The 18,496-nt window shown below is 43.7% G+C and overlaps 1 protein-coding gene across 3 annotated transcripts in view; it reads right to left on the reverse strand.

Moving 5' to 3' along the window:
• The window catches only part of TRAF5 (TNF receptor associated factor 5), a 50,838-nt gene that overhangs the window by 13,837 nt on the left and 18,505 nt on the right, over positions 1-18,496 (reverse strand). For 2 of the 3 annotated variants that reach the window (XM_060643903.3, XM_060643904.3), the window contains exons 2-7: positions 8,594-8,812; positions 6,946-7,003; positions 4,060-4,161; positions 1,366-1,530; positions 584-661; positions 183-257 (exon numbers count right to left, since the gene is read on the reverse strand). In XM_060643903.3, the coding sequence (XP_060499886.1) occupies positions 183-257; positions 584-661; positions 1,366-1,530; positions 4,060-4,161; positions 6,946-7,003; positions 8,594-8,811 (696 nt within the window). In that variant the 5' untranslated portion in view covers position 8,812. The remainder of the gene's footprint in view (positions 1-182; positions 258-583; positions 662-1,365; positions 1,531-4,059; positions 4,162-6,945; positions 7,004-8,593; positions 8,813-18,496) is intronic. The other variant, XM_060643906.3, reaches the window with a different exon arrangement.

Raw genomic sequence — 18,496 nt, forward strand, 5'->3', positions numbered from 1 at the left:
AGGTAGGTATGTATCTCCCATTGGTTCTGTTTCTTTGGAGAACCCTGACTGAAATTGCCAGTCTAAAAGTTCTCCAAAGTGAATGTCCTTCTGCATCCTGAATGGAATCAAAGAGTGAAATAAGCCCGCCAAATAAACGATACAGTAGAAGGCAGGGGCAGAAACAAAACGGCATTCCATACCTTTACAGTACAGCCATAGTGCTTAAAAGGACAGTCTTGTTCAGCTTCAGGACACACAGCGAGGTGTTCATCCACCTACGAAACAGACAGCCTCACGCCACAGAAATTCATCACCAGTTCTCCAACTGCCTGATAGAACTGCAGCGTGCAGGGGACCAAGGGTGGCTTGGGAAAAAGGGAGGGAACAGAACGGGAAAAGCCATGCTGAGGCCTGGCAGAAGGAGAGCTGTGGTAAAAACCGAGAAGAATTCTCAGGGAAAAGGGAAGGGAACACAGAGATATGGCTGTCGTGGGGTTATTTAAACCTTGGGCTTCTGCCTGTGGGATTTTATCAAACACATACCACATTGGTTACTAAAACTTTACCTTACGTAAAATCTAAGAGAATCATTTACAGTTACCTCAGATCTTGGAATCATCTGCAAACACTTGTTAGGACAAGATACTGGGTACTCAGGACACAAGTTTTCCTCATGATTCTGAAACAGAGAAAGTGTGATGAAACAGAGCCAAACTGCGCTTCCCAGGGTTCCCTACTATGGCCTCACAGGGTTTATGCATAGGTCTCTGGGGATCTGTGTTATGTGGCTTGCCCTCTACAGGAAGGTACAGCCTAGTTCCAAAAAGGACTAAATAAAGATGGCCGCTTTCTTCACGTAAATTAATTCAATTTTCCAAATATTCCAAAAGAAGGTCAGAGGGCGCAGGACTCACTGAGGGCAAACTTTGTGAGTCATCAGTATGGCTCCTCTGGTACATGCGAAAAGTACAGCACACTCTCTTTCTGCCTACATCCTGCCACTCCAGATGGACTGAAGCACCCTGAGGACACAATATCATCACCTCCTCATGACCCAGCACCTAGCACTGCTCCTTGCACAATCACACTTAGTAGGTGCTCAAACAGTGCTTTCACCAATGATAAATGAGTAGTGTCCTACCAGCAAGGTTTTCGGCTTTTTACAGAACTCTAAGATAATTCTTTGGACCTATTTCTGTACAAAAATAAATTCACTGTGACCACTCAGGTAGAATTTAGTCCCATAAAAGACAATCTTTCTTTCTTTCCCTTTCTTTCTTTTTCTCTTTCTTTCTTTCTTTCTTTCTTTTCTTTCTTTCTTCCTTTCTCTTTCTCTCTTCTCTCTTTCTTCCTCTGTCTCTTTCTTTCTCTTTCTTTCTTTACCTGTAGATTGATTACTACCACATCTTTTTTGCAATAAAGGCATTTTTCCTCTCGAAACTGGCAATATGCGCTCAAATGTTCTTTCAGATCTTTCCGAAGGACTGGCTTCTGACAGTTCTCATTAGAACACTGCACGGCTTGAAACGGGCATTGCTGGAGGTGGTCCTGCAACAGATAACACAGGCCAGTGGGCCCCGCTGACCAGGGCAGCGGGAGTGGAGCCAGCTGGAAGCCTAGAGAGGGAGGGAGGACACTGGGGGCAGCTGGGCAGACAGGGCTGCAGAGGAGAGGGCACAGATGGGGCTGCCCAGACGGAGGCTGTGATGGCTAGCCTTGTTTGGTAGGAGTTAGGAGGACAGGGAAGATGGCTGAAGAAGGAAGCAAGCTGAGTCTATTTCAGATTATCTAGTAACATGCCCGAATTTGCAGGGTAGTTCCTAAACACTTTCCTTAGGCTTGCTGAGTAATTTACCAGTCCTGCAAGGGCATTTTTAATTTCTTCTGTGCACCCTCCATCCCCACTGCCAGCACCAAGTACTAATCTCTGCATGGCAGATGGTAAAAGCTGGGACGGAGGGAAAGAGCAAATAAGAGTGGGGCATATCCTAAGTACATGAAGGAAGGAAAAGGATTAAAGGAAAAAAGGGGAGGGAGAGAGAGCTGTTCCAGAGTGGTCAAAAAAAGCAGATGGGGAAAAAAAAAACAAAACCAGAATCACAGGCCCAAGAGAAGCTGGGAGTGGTCAAGCTTGTTAGTCAGGAAATGTTCTTAATCAGAATACGAGACAACAATAACATGGACAGTGTTCGTTCCAGTATTCTTTATGGTATCAATTTTGAAAAGCAGGTGGTATATCTTTTTTTTTCTTTTTGAATGTTATTTATTCTTGAGAGTGAGAAAGGAAAAGGGAGCTAGTAGGGGAGGGGCAGACAGACAGCGAAACAGAGGATCTGAAGCAGGATCTGAGCTGACCCTGACATGGGGCTCAAACTCAGGAACTGTAAGATCATGACCTGAGCCAAAGTTGGACACTTAACACACTTAGCCATCCAGGCGCCCCCAGCAGGAGATATATCTTAATAAATGCTTTGGATCACTGCAAGTTATTGTGATGCTAACAAGTTATCAAAACCCTATTGATGTTATTCCCAGCAAGATCCCTTACAATACTGTTGGCAAGCTCCGGCCTGTGGGCCAAATCTGCCCTGTTACTTGCTTTTGTAAATAAAGTTTTTCTGGAGAACAGCCATATTTATTTGTTCACATACAGCCAGAGGCTGCTTTCCATCTGAAATGGAAGAGGTGAGTGGCTGATACACAGATTGTATGGCCTGCAAAGCCTAAAAAATCTACCGACTGGCTTTTGACAGAAACACTTTGCTGACCCCCTTCCTGAAGGAGAAAAACCAACCAGTTTTTCTACAGGAGGTAAATAAATATTACAGCTACTCTCCTTTACCTTTAGTAATAAGAAACAAATAGTGACCGTTGAAATCCGTATCTTCTCCAAAATTCACTGCTGCTACCCCTCCGCTCTCACCAAAATAGTGAACATCCATCAGGATTCTCCTGCCTGAGAACCTTCACCTCACCTTTGGAAGCCAGGGTGGTGGTGGGGGGAGGCAGGAGTGAGGGGAAATACAAAAGAAACAGGTGAAAAGACACCAGCCACTCTTCTCTAGAAAGTGCGGATCTGGTCACAAAAACTGATGGATGGATGGTCCATTTGAGCCTCATTTCCTTTTCAGCCTTAGTGACAACAAAGCTGGAAAAGAGGCCTTGCTCCAGGGCCTATCAACCCAGGAGAAGTTCAGTGAACCTCCAAAGAAATCCTGGGGTTAACAAGGAAATCATTTACTCATTTATAAGCTCAGTGCCCGGGGGGTTCGGAGGCAAGGTGGAGAAAAGGCTGAATCACCTGAAATGTGTTCCAAAAGATGTGGGTGGGAGAGCAAAATTTCAGCAGCCCCCAAGCAATTCTCTGGAAGCTAGAGATGCCCGCTTCTTATTCCTGCACAGTGTGATCAAACCTGATACGAGCCTGCCGTGGCACAGCCACATTTCCAGCTTCCCATTTATCGAGCTTCCCCAGATGGCTGGAAGAACCAGGTAGGGCAGTTCCATGTGAGAGAAACTCCCCTTCACTACTCCTACACCTTGTGTGTTTGCAGCTCACACCAACACTTCCCCTTTAAATCACATCCTAGTTCTGCTCTGCTCTATGTTATATGCCTCGGATCATAAACCAACGGGCTGGGGCCCACAGCTGCTGGAAACACCCACCAGCATCTGCCAATGCTTTGGGGCAGGGACCCTTGCAAACGTGTCTTTGTGCAGACTGCCCTGGCTCCCACCCTGGGGACCCCAAATCTTTTACAGTTCCCCAGAACTGGCATGTCCTTTTGCTCAGCATGTCCCACAGCTTCTCTTTTGGGTCAATGACCCCTAACCCACAGTGTAGGTCTAGCACATATAGTATGCCCTCCGTGCATTCCATATGAGATGGACCTTTTCACCCACACTTAGCTCTTGGAGTGCTGCACTGTAGCCAACTGTATTGCTAGACAGGAATTCTCTGAGGGCAACCCAATGAACCCCCTATCATGCTTTGCCCAGTAACTGTCACATAAAGGTGTTCAATACATGCCACTGGAAAGATAGCCAAAGCAAATATTGGTCATGAGTAACACCCACCTGGTATCGCCCCAGAATAATCTTGGCATTACATGAAGGAGCATTTTTGCAATACACATATAAGTTCAGGACTTCTCTTTTGCAGCAATTGTCTTTAAACACCTAAAAGAGAAACACAACAGGTCTCATATACTCCAAAGCTTCAGAGCAATGTGAATGAAACTATGATTAATTTGGTCTTCAGATACATCTCAAAAGTCAGGTGGAGGGGCGCCTGGGGGGCTCAGTCAGTTAAGCATCCAACTTTGGCTCAGGTTATGATCTCACTGCTCATGGGTTCAAGCCCCGTGTTGGGCTCTGTGCTAACAGCTGGGAGCCTGGAGTCTGCTTCAGATTCTGTGTCTCCCTCTCCTCTCTGCCCCTCCCCAGCTCACACTCTGTCTCTCTCTCTCTCTCAAAAATAAATGAACATTAAAAAAAAAAAAAAGTCAGGTGGAAACTTCCAGACAGCGGTTGGAATGGAAATATCAGATTCGCCACCATAAAAGAAAAGGCTTTTTCAGATACGTATTTCCAACAGGCCACTGAACATACAGGCCAGGAAATTCAATGCTCAGCACAGTAGGCTGCAAGAGAATCTCATGGTGCACTTGACCTCATATGCTCAAAGGTCAGAAGGTGGGCTGTGGATGAGGGTGACGCTTTCAGCTTCCTGTCACAGTATAAAAGTTTGTATTAGTCATCAGGTACTGTCACTGAAGCTGTGAGGACTTGCTATTTCAGCACACACCAGGGGTTGGCAAACTTTCTCCATAAAGGATCAGATAGTATTTTCAGCTTTGCAGGCCACAATGCAATGTTTTCTTTTGCAACTATTCAACTCTGCTGCATACAATACTTAAATGGATGAGCTTGGCTGTGTTCCAATAAAACATTTATGGACACTGAAATGTAAATTTCATATAATTTTCACATGTCACAAAACGTTATTCTTCTTTTGACTTTTAAAATAAATTTTTTGTTGGGGTTTCTGGGTGGCTCAGTCGGTTAAGCATCCGACGTTGGCTCAGGTCATGATCTCGCGGTCTGTGAGTTCGAGCCCCACATCGGGCTCTGTGCCGACAGCTCAGAGCCTGGAGCCTGTTTCAGATTCTGTGTCTCCCTCTCTCTGTCCCTCCCCCGCTCAAACTCTCACTCTCTCTGTCTCTGTCTCTGTCTCTCTCTCAAAAATAGATAAACATTAAAAAAATTTTTTAATAAAATATTTTTTTGTTTTGAAATAGTTTACATACTCATGAGATGTGCAAAAGTAGCACAGAGTTCCTGTGTACACTTGTTTGGATTTTTTTCAATGATTTATGTGAAAACCATTCTCAGCTCATGGGCCATACAAAAACAGGTGGAAGGCTGGATTTGTCTCAACATATCTCATGTTGTAGTATGTCAACCCCTGGTCTAGTGCATGAGGCAAACACAAGCACGGCACTGTCCTCTACTAGGCATTTGGAAAACACAACATAAGAGCATAGACAAGGAGCATGTACATTAGACCAGTGCTCAGGGAGCTTCCTGGAGGAGGTGATGCTTGAACGTCCTGTAACAGAATTGTAGAGGAAGAAAACTGAGCTTAAAAGAAGTTTTTTTTTTAAATTTTTTAATGTTTATTTATTTTTGAGAGGGAGAGGGAGAGAGAGAGAGAGAGCACACGTGCACAAACGGGGGAGGAGCAGAGAGAGAGGGAGACAGAATCTGAAGCAGCTCCAGGCTCTGAGCTGTCAGCACAGAGCCCGATGTGGGGCTCGAACTCACAGACTGCGAGATCTTGACCTGAGCCAAAGTCAGATGCTCAACTGACTGAGCCACCTTAAAAGGAAGTTTTAAGGGAGAAAATCTTCATGATCAGGGGTTAGGTAATGGTTTCTTAGATGCAACTAAAAGAACAAGTGACCAAAACAAACAAAAGACAAGTAAGACCTCATCAAAATGAAAAGCTTTCATGCTTCAAAGGATACCACCAAGAGTGAAAAGACAGCTCATAGAATGGGAGAATATTTGCAAATCATACATTCGACAGGAGCCTTGTATCCAGAATATATAAAGAACTCCTAGAACTCGACAATAAAAGACCAATAATCCACTAAAAAATGGGCAAAGAAATTGAGAAGGCATTTCTTCCAGAAGATACACAAATAGACAAAAACATGAAAAGATGCTTAATATCATTAATCATTAGAGAAATGCAAAGCAAAACAGGTACCCACTAGAAAGACTGTAATCAAAATGATGGCTATTAACAACTTTCGGCAAGGATCTAGAGACATTAGAACTCTCACAGTCTGCTGGTAGGAAGGTAAAATGGTGCAGTTGCTTTGAAAAATCATCTGAAGAAGCTCCTCAGAATGTTACACATAAAGTTACCATTATGGCCCTAAACAAAATTACCATACGACCCAGCAATTCCACTCCGAAGTATACACCCAAGAAACATGTACACTTTACTTTATGTTATTATTTTCCAAGAAACACATATACTTTAAAGGTAAATTTTATGGCATATGAATTATACTTCAATAAAGCTATTGTTAGACATAATAATAAAAGGAAGTTTTAGAAATTAACTAGAGGAGAAAGTGAATTCCAGGAAACAGGATGTTGAATTTCTCCAAGCAACTTAATGTACCTGGAGCTGGTGTTGGAAGGGGATCAGGAGGGAGCAGAGTAGAAATTTGGTTGCGGACAGGGGGAGAGGCATCAATAAAGACCCAAACAAGCCTCTGAAACAGTGGTAGGAGTAGGGTTTGGCCTGACCCCACACCAGAGGAAAGTGGACTCTAAGAAAGGCCCCCCTCTCCCGCTACTGCTCCAACCTCTATATCCAGTTCAACCCAGGACACTGGTTTCTCCATCACTCAGAGAGCTGCTAAACCAAAGCGGTGATTTTCTTACCTCCTGAGATTTGATAACCTCCTTATCTACAGGGCAGAGTGGGACTGCATTTAATTCTCTGGAGAGAAAAATAAAAATAGAGCTGGAATTAAGAGTTGACCTCAAACACTCTTGCAAGAGCAGCCCCAGCACTCCAGCCATGCTTGACCCCTTTCAGCTCCCCTGAACAGACCTGGCCCTATCTTCCCTCCTGCTGCTCCCTCCCCCAAGAAGGGTTGTGTCTCTCCCCCACCTCCCACTGCAGTTTCAGCACCTTCCCAGTCTGCCAAAAAACTCCCATTCATTCTCCAAGATGCAGGTCAAATAGTCAGTCCCCCAGACAGAGTTAAATGTCCCCTGCCGGTGCTCCCACGGCAGTCTTTTGCTTATCCCACTGTGCCACAACCTGTCTCTTCACTAGACTGGAGCGTTCTGGAGGGCAGAGAGTGGGTCCCGTTCCACACTGACCTCCAGCTCTTCCTCTCTGTACACTGAAGCTTAGTGTAGCAAGGTGCCTGGAACACACAGGTGCTGAATAGACAAACCCATGAATAAACGAGAATGTGCTGTAATAACCCTCTTTCCAAGCTTGGTAGGAAACAACTTACTTAGTGCCCTAAAAAAAACCCCAAAGCCTGCTTCCATAGCTTCCCTGGTCTTCTCCCTCAAAATGGTATGACCCAGGTTTTCCCACTGCCCTAAGTGGACAGCATCCATTGCAGAGAGGTCCATTCTGGATGCGACACCACCTCTGCCTTAAGGCAAGGAAAAGTCAGAGCAACAACTACACAGACCCCCGTGAGATGCAGGTCCTTCCCAACACAGACTGTGCATCAAGGTTTGCCTCGCATGTGGTCTGAATGTCAAGAAAAGGTGACTATCATGAGCCCTGAGTAATGTAGACAATTGTTGAATCATTACATTGTACACCTGAAACTAACAGAACACTGTACGTTAATTATGCTTGAATTTTTTTTATCTTTTTACTTATCGTTCATTTTTTATTATTTTTTCACACCATCAGACTTATTATTCTTGCTGATTTAAGCAGAACATAAAACAAATATGGATCCCAAGGCTTACTTTCAGAGCTACCAGCATAGATAAATTACTACAGCGATCCAATCCGGAAATCCCTAGTTACCAGTAAATCACTGCATGAAAGAGTAAATGAGGCCCTCTTTCCTCACGGGTAGGATTATAATGTTTCTTAGATTTTCTTGAAAAAGACTTCACATTTTCTCAAACATACAGGAGAAATATATTTCCTCTCTAAGCCCTACAGTACCATTTATGTGCTCTCGTCTTAAATATAGAAAAATTACAAATTTTGAAATTGATTTTATAAATGTCCATATTCTAGATAGAACTCTCCAACCTGTACAATATTAGATATTAAACATGGATTCAAAAGAAGTTACTAGGAATTGAATTTTTTTTTAAAGGGAAAAAAAAGGTGACTATCAATAAGTGAGAGGCCAAAAAAAAAGGTTATTCCTCAGGCTCTCAGAGAGAGCCCCTGGGAGAGCCCCTCCTCGCGTTCGCGGTTCTGCGGCCAACCACAGCAATTCCAAAAACCACAATGACAGCCGAGTGGCCACGTTCGACACTTCCATCCCAGGCACAGCCACGCCTGGTCTGGCCAGAGCTGCAGGCCCTGCCCACTCACCTCAGGGACAGGATGCAGTGCTGACAGAAGCGGTGCCCGCACCCCGTCTGGTGCGGGTTGTGAAGCACTGAGTGGCAGAAGGCACATTTGTAACGTTCTTCCAGTTGTTCCACAAACCGGTACTCCGTGTTGGGCTCAAAGTCCAGGGAAATGGAGTTGCCGGAATTCTGGCGGATGAAACCACAGGGGACCCCTCCTTGCTCCTCAGAATAAGCCATTCTGGGGGAGGGGTGTCAAGAGAAGGAAAGTTAAGTGTGCAAATACCAAAACAACTACAGCCATCAGGTGTTGTAGTGGTTGGTTTCCTAACTAGTGCACTGTCACCCACAGGGTCATTCTGTTATGACTTTGTAACAACAGTGACGACCTCCAGCCACTGGAGGGCTCCTGCACAGGGGAGATGTCTCCGGGGGTGGTCAGGAGGGAGGCTGGACCAAAAGACTTGTAGCAAGATTTTATGAGCCTTCAGCCCCTCGTCCATCAACCTTTTACAGATGTTAAATTATCCTGTCAGTTTGGCCACATGCTCGGACCAAATAACTATGTTCTAAGCAAACTCTTATTATGGAATTTTCTTCCGCTCAGTTGAGAGAACTGAAACAAATACTTTGTCAACATTTTTCGGAAGCAGGAACCTTTTATACCAATACATTTCTTGCAATATATGTAGCCACATCATTTCTCACCTGCACTAAATAAGCACATTAACTGCTCTCTCGTCCAATCCATTCTCCATACTATAGCCAGAATAGCATTTTCAAAATGCAAGTATGATTGAAGGTTCTCTCCTCTCATCATTCAGTGGCTTCCCAGGATCTTAGGGGAAAGTCCACAATGCTAAGAGAGCTACAAGACTGCATGCTCCCCACCCAGCAGCATCCCAGACCTCTCCTCCCCTTGCTTTCTGCACTCCAGCCATATAGGCTTTCTTTTCATTTTTCTAATACATTAAGCTGTCTCCTGCTACAGGGCCTTTGCATAAGCTATTGCCTCTATCTAAATGCTTCCCCTAACCCTTTGCAGTCTTCTTCCCTTCACATTCATGCTTCAAACTTCAAGCATCATATCCTCAGGTAAGTTTTCTCCTTTCCGCCCTCCTCTCCCCTCCCTCCGTCTAATAGCAGAACACCCACTCATCAGTCTATAAAACATGCATGGCCTCCAGGGAGAGGCTAGGGAATAATGGTAGGTGGGTGGCCAGGGGTGAGTGTGTTTCATTGTATAATTCTTTTGAATTTTTGAACATGAGTATATTACCTCTTCAGAAATAAACATTCAAAAACAAAAACTAAACATCCACTGTTCTATGTGTCATAGAATCAAGTTCTGAAATTCAGAACCGCATTTGATTTTAAATTAGACATGCAGGTCACCTGGGTGGCTCAATTGGTTAAGTGTCTGACTCTTGATTTTGGCTAAGGTCATGATCTCATGGCTTGTGGCTGTAAGCCCTGCATGGGGCTCTGTGCTGACAGTGTGGAGTCTGCTTGGATTCTCTCTCTCTCTCCCTCTCTCTCTGCCCCTCCCCTGCTTGCACTCTCTCTCTCTCTTTCTCAAAATAAATAAACTTTTTAAAATAATAAATTAATAAATAAACAAGTAAATGAATTAGACATGCATTTGTGTATTTCATTTGTATCTGTGCCCTTCAATGACACATAGGTCACATCCGATCTTATTCATTGTTGTGTCTCCAGCCCTTAGCACTGAGCCAGGCATGGAGAACTCAACTCTTTGTTGAATTATTATTATTGGAAGGACTCTTTGAAACTCTTCAGCAGGACAGTTATAACTAGTGTTGCTCTCTAGCACAGTGATCCTTTTAACTTTTTATAAGGATTTTCTCTACTTTTGAAATCTGATGAAAACTCTAGACCTTCCCCCCAGAAAAGAGCACACATACCTGGTCTCGGGACCTTTAAGGACCCTCTGAACCCACCAGTGGTCCCCAGGTTAACAACAGCCTTGCCTCCCCTCAAGGCAAGCCTTGCCTCTCCTGGAGTAAGAATACTGTCACTTTTGGCACAGTGCAGGGAGTGGTGCTTCCAGGGCGTCTGGCAGTTGGCTAAAGGATGGGAGGCAATCGAGGGTGGTCCCTGGAGGTGACAGCCTTCCACATGGCTAGGGAACAGGAAGGCTTGGCCTTCAGGCTTGCTTGCTTTGGCTTGCTCTTGAGATCCCTCAAGATTTCCCTGCAGCTGATGAAGTCAACTGGGCCTGAGAGCAGCTGCGCGGCCTGACTGTGCGGGTGGGAGATGGGTGCCATCCAACACCCAGCTCGGCTTGAGTCAGCTGCAGACCTCTCCCCCGGCTGGAGCGGGCTGATATGGGGTGTGGCCGCCATGAATGGAGCAGAGTAAGCAACTGGCCTCTTTCAGCTAATAAAGCTTTCTCTTTGGAGGAGCCCAGCTCAGCAGAACAGGGGATTTTTTTTTTTTTAATCCTGGGGTTTGAGACCAAAGCCCCACCTTTTCCTCTCTACGTTTCCTGCAGAACTTCAAGGGTGGTAGGTAAACAGCACAAGATGTGATTGTTCCCCTTTTAACAGGGCTTACTCTTGAGATTTCACAAGCCTTAATTATGAAGGTGAAAAGGCATAGTACTTGATTTACATGCACAACCCTAATCCCCAAGATTCACCTTTCTCTCAGAGAAATGGAAAAACCAACTCCAAACCTCCCTAATCGGCCCTGAGTTCTCTGGTCCCAAGGGAAGACAACAACTCATGTCCCACGCCCATCTAGGATTCTCTCCTAAGACCAGGCTCATGTCTGTGTCACAAAGCATCTAAATTTGGACTCTCAGAGATGTACCCTAAAGCAACGGGCTTGCTCAGCTCCCAAAAGAGGGCAGTTAAGATGTAGTCTGAGTTCAGTCTGAGTTCCCTTCCACCACAGTCTATCCTCTTTCCTAACAAAAAATTTAATACACTCATCTGTGTGTCCATCTTTCTCTACAATAGCAGTTCTCAAACTTTTTGGTCTCAGGACCCTCCCTTCCCCACCCCCCCCCCACTTTAGACTCTTAAAAACTGAGGACCCAAAGACCCAGAATAGCCAACACAATATTGAAGGAGTAGAACAAAACTGGAGGATTGACACAACCCTACTTCAAGACTTACTCTAAAGCTATAAAACCAGGATGGTGTAGTAGTTGTGAAAGAACAGACAGATAAATGGAACAGAACAGAGAGCCCAAAAATAGACACACATAAATACAGTCGACTGATCTTTGACAAAGAAGCAAAGGCAATACAGTGGAGCAAAGACAGCTTTTTCACAAGTGGTGCCAGAACGACTGGACATCCACATGCAAAAAAAGAATCCAGGCACAGACTTTACGCCCTCACAAAAAGTAACTCAAAATGGATCACAGACTTAAATGTAAAATGCAAAACTTTTAAACTCCCAGAAGACAACAAGGGAGAAAACCTAGATGACCTTGGGTATGGCCGTGACTTTTTAGAGACAACACCAAAGATGCAAACCATAACAGAAAGAATTCATAAACTGGATTTCATTAAAATTTCCTACTCTGTGAAAGACACTGTCAAGAAAACGAGAAGACAAGCCACAGACTGGGAGAAAATATTTTCAAAAGACACATCTGATAAAGGACTGTTTTCCAAAACGCACCTCACCCGGGAAGAAGACAAAGAAGCACATGAAAAGGCGCTGCACGTCATATGTCATCAGGAAAATGCAAATTAAAACAACAGTGAGAGGGGTGCCTGGACGGCTCAGTCCACTAACATGGTTAAGCATGTGACTCTTGATTTCGGCTCGGGTCGTGATGCTGTGGTTTGTGGGATGAACCCCTGCATCAGGCTCTGCACTGACAGCATGGGGCCTGCTTGGGATTCTCTATCTCCCTCCCTCTCTGCCCCTCCCCACTCACCTCTCTTTCTCCCTCTTCCTCAAAATAAATAAATAAACATTAAAAAAGAAAAGCAATGAGATACCACTACTCAACTAGTAGAATAGCCTCAAACCCCAACACTGCCGATCCCAAATAGTGGTGAGGATGTGGAGTAACAGGAACTCTCACTCGCTGCTGGTGGGGATGCAACACTTGGGAAGACAGCTTGGCAGATTCTTACTAAACATCTCTTACCATCCAGGAATCCTTCCTTGGTATTCACCCACAGGAGCTGGAAACTTATGTCCACATAAAACCCTGCACACGGATGTTTATAGGGACTTTATTCCTAACTGCCAAACCTTAGAAGCAATCGAGATATCCTACACTAGGCAAATGGATAAATGGTGATACACCCAGACAACAGAATATTCTTCAGCACCAACAAGAAATGAGCTACAGCGGTGCCTGAGTGGCTCAGTTGGTTCAGCGTCTGACTTTGGCTCAGGTCATGATCTCGTGGTTTGTGAGTTCGAGCCCCACATCAGGCTCTGTGCTGACAGCTCAGAGCCTGGAGCCTGCCTCGGATTCTGTCTCCCTCTTTCTCTGCCCCTCCCCTCACTCGCACTCTCCCTCTCTCAAAAATAAATAAACATAAATTTTTTTTTTAAATGAGCTATTGAGCCATGAAAAGATGTGGAGGAATCTCAAATACATATTATTTAGTGAAAGAAGCCAATCTGAAGAGCCTACATACTGTAAGGTTCCAACTATACAACACTCTGGAAAAGGCAAAATTATGGAGGCAGTAAAAAGATCAGTGTTTGCCAGGGGGAGAATGGAGGCAGGGAGAGATGAATAAGTGGAGCACAGGATTTTTAGGGCAGTGAAAACACTCAGTATGATACCATAATGGTAGATACATATTCTACATTTGTCCTAAAACAACACCTTATCTGACTAAGGACAAATCCTCCAAGAGAAACTCAATTATTATAAACCATCTCTCCAGAAGTTTCATCAACCAGGAAAGAGTAACTCATCACAGGAGAAGAAACTAGAAGGTGATACCCAGACAAACCTGGTCACAAACTATCACAACTCTTCTAAGGGATCATTCATCTTTTCCTAAAAATCACTCACTCCCCACTAAAAAGCCTTCTTCCCCCTCCCTTTTCCCTCTTACAATGAATCCTGAATTCCAAGCCACCTCAAAGAGCTATCCATTTTTCCCTGGGTATCTCCCATGCATACATGAGTTATATATGTTAATAAACTTGTTTGTTTTTTCTCCTGCTAATCTGTCTTTTACCACAGGGGTCTCAGCTAAGAACTCAGAAGAGTAGAGGGAAAATTATTTTTCCTCCCCTAAACAATGTAGGTTCATCAGCTGTGACAAATGCACCTCTCTGGTGGGGGATACATGCACAATGGGGAGGCTGTGCATGTGTGGGGCTGGGGGATCTGTAGGAAATCCTTGTACCTTCTGCTCAATTTTGCTGTGAATCTAAAACCACTCTAAAAAATAAAGCCTCTTAAAAAATTGAGGACCCCTGAGTTTTTGTTTATGTGGGTTCTCTCTGTTGCTATTTATCACTTTGAGATTAAAACTGAAAACTAAAACAAATATATTTCTTGGGGGACCCGGTTGGCATCTGACTCTTCATTTTGGCTCAAGTCATGATTCCAGGGTCCTGGGATCAAACCCTGCATCAGGCTTTGTGCTAAGCATGGAGCTTGCTTAAGATTCTCTCTCTCTCTAAAATAAAAAAATAAAATAAAATAAAATAAAATAAAATAAAATAAATTTAAAAATAAATAAGTATTAAAAATGTCTACTTCTTTATTAATTCACTTTAAGATAATGAGCCAATTATATGTTAACATAAAACATTTTTATGAAAAATAGCCATTTTTCAAAACAAAAAAAATAAGTGAGAAGAGTGGCATTGTTTTACATTTCTACGCATCTCTGGGCTTAACAGAAGATAGCTGGGCTCTCATATCCAATTCTTCCACGTGCAGTGTATTACAGAATCACACATCATGAAGCTTTTGCAAAACACCACTGTATGCTCAGGAAAGCAGAGTAAAGATGGCAAATGATATCTTAGTAGTATTATGAAAATAGTTTTGCTCATGCAGATCCCCGGAAAGGGTCTCAGGGAGGCCAGTTTGTACAATTTGCCAATCTCTGTGCCCAAACATACCTGAACTAAGTAAGAGCCCATTAGCTGCTTTCCTGCTAAGAATTGCCCCAGCACCCCCGGGGCCCTTGCTCTATCAGGCTGCTGGGTGGGCCCATGTCTTGTCAGTCTTTGTGCTGGGCGGCCCAGCACAGTGACCTCACAGACAGTCTCCTTGCCCCTGCTGATTGACCAGCAGAGTCCTGAGGACCCGATGCCCCACGCTCCCTCTCCCCACCTTTGTGTCTTGCTCAGCTGTAGTCAGCACGCAGAGGTCATCTACTGACCCTGTGCACTCTCTAATCTGTTATCTTGCCCGGTATTTGTTCTTATGAAATTGAGTTTTTATCTCATTAGATATTTTTTAAAAATAAGCACTTATGTTTTGCTACACCATAGGCACTAGATGTTTTTGGACAGTATTCTTGTATATAAAATGAACTGTGGTATCTCCCAGGGCAGGGTCTGTCTCCTGCCTCTGAAGCTTTTTCGGGCACATGACCAGTCCCCAAAATGGAATCAATTCAAGGTGTTTGTTCTCTGACACAAGACAGTCCCAATAATAGAACTATGAGGGCTGCTGTTTCTTTGTCTAACAAATATATTTCTCTAATTAATTGAACATTTCCAGTGAGTACTCTGTCATTCCCAGGCAGCTATTTAGTGGAAATAAATAAGAGTTACATTTTATTAAAATCTTTCCCCTTTGGGTATAATAGCTTATGTAACAGGAATAGTAAAAAGAGTTCAGTTCTCGCAAATAAGAAAAATCATCAAAATCACTATCAGGGCTTGTATACCTCCCTATTGGAGTAAACAGTGCCTTTTTCCTTGGGAGAAGATATTTGCAAATGACATATCTGATAAAGGGTTAGTATCCAGAATCTATAAAGAACTTAGCAAACTCAACACCCAAAAACCAAATAACCCAGTGAAGAAATGGGAAGAAGACATGAATAGACACTTTTTCAAAGAAGACATCCAGATGGTTAACAGACACATGAAAAGATGCTCAACATCAGTCATCATCAGGGAAATACAAATCACAACCACAATGAGATACCACCTCACACATGTCAGAATGGTTAAAATTAACAACATGAGAACAACAGGTGTTGGTGAAGATGTGCAAAAAGGGGAACCCTCTTGAACTGTTGGTGGGGTGTTCTCTCTCTGGAGAATAGACTGGAGGTTCCTCAAAAGACTATAAATAGAACTATGCTATGATCCAGCAATGGCACTATTAGGCATTTACCCAAAGGATACAAAAACACAGATTCAAAGGGGTACATGCACCACAATAGCCAAACTGTGGAAAGAGCCCAAATGTTCACCAACTGATGAATGGATAAAGAAGATGTGTGTGTGTGTGTGTGTGTGTGTGTGTGTGTGTGTGTGTATACATGCAATGGAATATTACTCAACCATCAAAAAGAATGAAATTTTTGCAATGACATGGATAGAGCTAGAATGTATTATGCTAAAGCAAAATAAGTCAGAGGAAGAGAAATACCATATGATTTCACTCATATGTGGAATTTGAGAAACAAAACAGATGAACATATGGAAAGGTGGTGGGAAGAGGACAGGGAAACAAACCACAAGAGACTCTTAACAACAGAGAACAAACCGAGGGCTGATGGAGGGAGGTGGGTGAGGGATGAGTGATAGGTATTAAAGAGGGCTTGTTATGATGAGCACTGGGTGTTGTACGTAAGTGATGAATTGTTGAATTCTACTCCTGAAACCAATATTGCACTATATGTTAACTAACTAAAATTTAAATATTAAAAAAAAAAAACAAACAACAGTGCCTTTTTCCTGCCATTGATGGAACTCACAGTGTGGGCCTCCTGCTGAAAAGTTATTTACTCAAACCTAAAAAGACAACAGAAAATCACATACAATATGCCTTATAAACCTCATTTTTTAGCTTCATAAATTACTGCATCTTTTTCTCGAGAATTTTCTAGATATTCCAAAGGCAAAGCTGTAGATGTCAGGATTTAAGTTCTTTACTTACAAATTTCTTCTGATTCATTTTTGGGGAACACATAATGAGCAGGCTAACATTCTGAAGCAACAGGAGTTTAGGTTTTAGTTACAACAGAAAGGACACACATCTAGCAGAATTCAGTCTCAGGTTTAAAAAAGAAAAGTAGGTCCTTGTCTACTTTTCTTTAAAAAAGAAAAGTAGGTCTGTCTGTCTGTCTGTCCACACTACTTCCACAGGACCCCAGACATCTTGTTTAGATGAATGAAAGAATGTTTTTATAAATCATTTCAGATTTTGTAAGATATAAGGCCAGGAGCTATGCTTCCAGAGTTTTCAAGATCTCATTCTTGGGAGTTACTAGTTACTACGGATGAAATTCCAGAGTGAAAATGGCACAGGCCCAGAGACCTGGGCTCCATCCCTGCTCTGCCACTCACCAGCTACGCAACCTTGAGCAAGACACCCCACAAAGCAACCTCATTTATACATCCCTCCATGGACTCAGTATGCACATGTCCTGGTTTGGGTCCCAAGAGTGCAGAGATCTGTGATACTACATCTGCTGTTGGAGGGTCTCCAAGTCAAGCAGAGGCAAACAGACACAAGAATGATGCATTATAACACCCTTGTAGCAAGTACCACAAAAGAACTGTTTGAGCCCAGGTGAGGGGTAGCTAATGCTTTCTGAGGTGTCTGTGCTGATTTCACAGAGAAGAAAACATCTCACCTGGTCTTGAAGAAGTGGGGAAACATTTTCTACATGAAGGAGATAAAAGAATTTTTCAGAGGATATCATAAAAGTTCTGGAATGGTTGATAATTAACTGTAGGTGAAGTGGAATTAAGGGAACATGCCAGGTATTTGCCTGTCGGTTCTCAGGTCCACTCTCTGCTCCCCTGCCCTGGTCTGCATCACCACGTGGGGTGAGGGTTGGCCCCCAATGCTCCCTGGCTTCTGGCTAGATTCGCATAATAAGAGACACTGTCAAGACATTGAAATGTGGAGGGAGAAGCCAGAGTATTTCTCTCCCATCTCTTGGAGTTGGGCAGCATCTCAACAGTGACTGGGTCTCCTCCATGGCTGAGGGTGGTCTCCAGCTCCTAAGCTCTAGAGGGGGTGGGCAGCCTCCCGCATGACTCATCTCCAAGTTCCCTCACCCTGAGTCTCCTGTTCGGCTTCCCGGCTTACCTGTATAAGTTGATTCCTGTGTAACTAAATTCCTGTCAGAAACCCCTAAAAAGGTCGCTGTGAGATGTAAGTGTGGAGAGAGAGGGAGAGAGAGGAGGAGCATGGCATGAAGAGCCCTTAATGAATGCCAGTCAGGAATTCCAAATTTTACCCCAAGGTTTAGACCTTTTTAGGGATGCTGAACATACAGGACAGGCCCAAACAGGGAGTTCAGGGGAAGAGGCTGATCTAACAGATAAAGAAGGATGACAATGGCCTGATCCAAGGCAGGGGCAAAGAGAAGCCATGTTTGTGAGGCATTTCTGAGATAAAATGCAGAGAAATGGGTTAGAAATGGGTTCCGTGGAAGGGCCGAAGGAGAGGACAGTGGAGGATGACTCCCAGGTTCATCTGATGACACCAATGGGAGAGGATGAAGGAGAGAAGCAAAGAAGCAAGGATGTGGGTAGGGGGTATATCCAGGTTGAGGTCCCTTAGGGACAGTCTGAAGAGAGTAGAGGTGAGTCAGAAGACAGGACAACTAACATCTCCTCCAGAATAAATGACGAATGGTCACATTTCCTTTGTGGTATCAATAAGTGGTTTTAAATTGCCCAGGGCATTAATTTTTTTTTTTTTTTTTTACTTCACAAATAATTCAGTTGTCATTTTAGTGATGGCATTTGACATAATAGG

The sequence above is a fragment of the Panthera onca genome, chromosome F1 (genome assembly GCF_046562875.1).
Source record: "Panthera onca isolate mPanOnc1 chromosome F1, mPanOnc1 haplotype 2, whole genome shotgun sequence".
Classification (NCBI taxonomy): Eukaryota; Metazoa; Chordata; class Mammalia; order Carnivora; family Felidae; genus Panthera; species Panthera onca.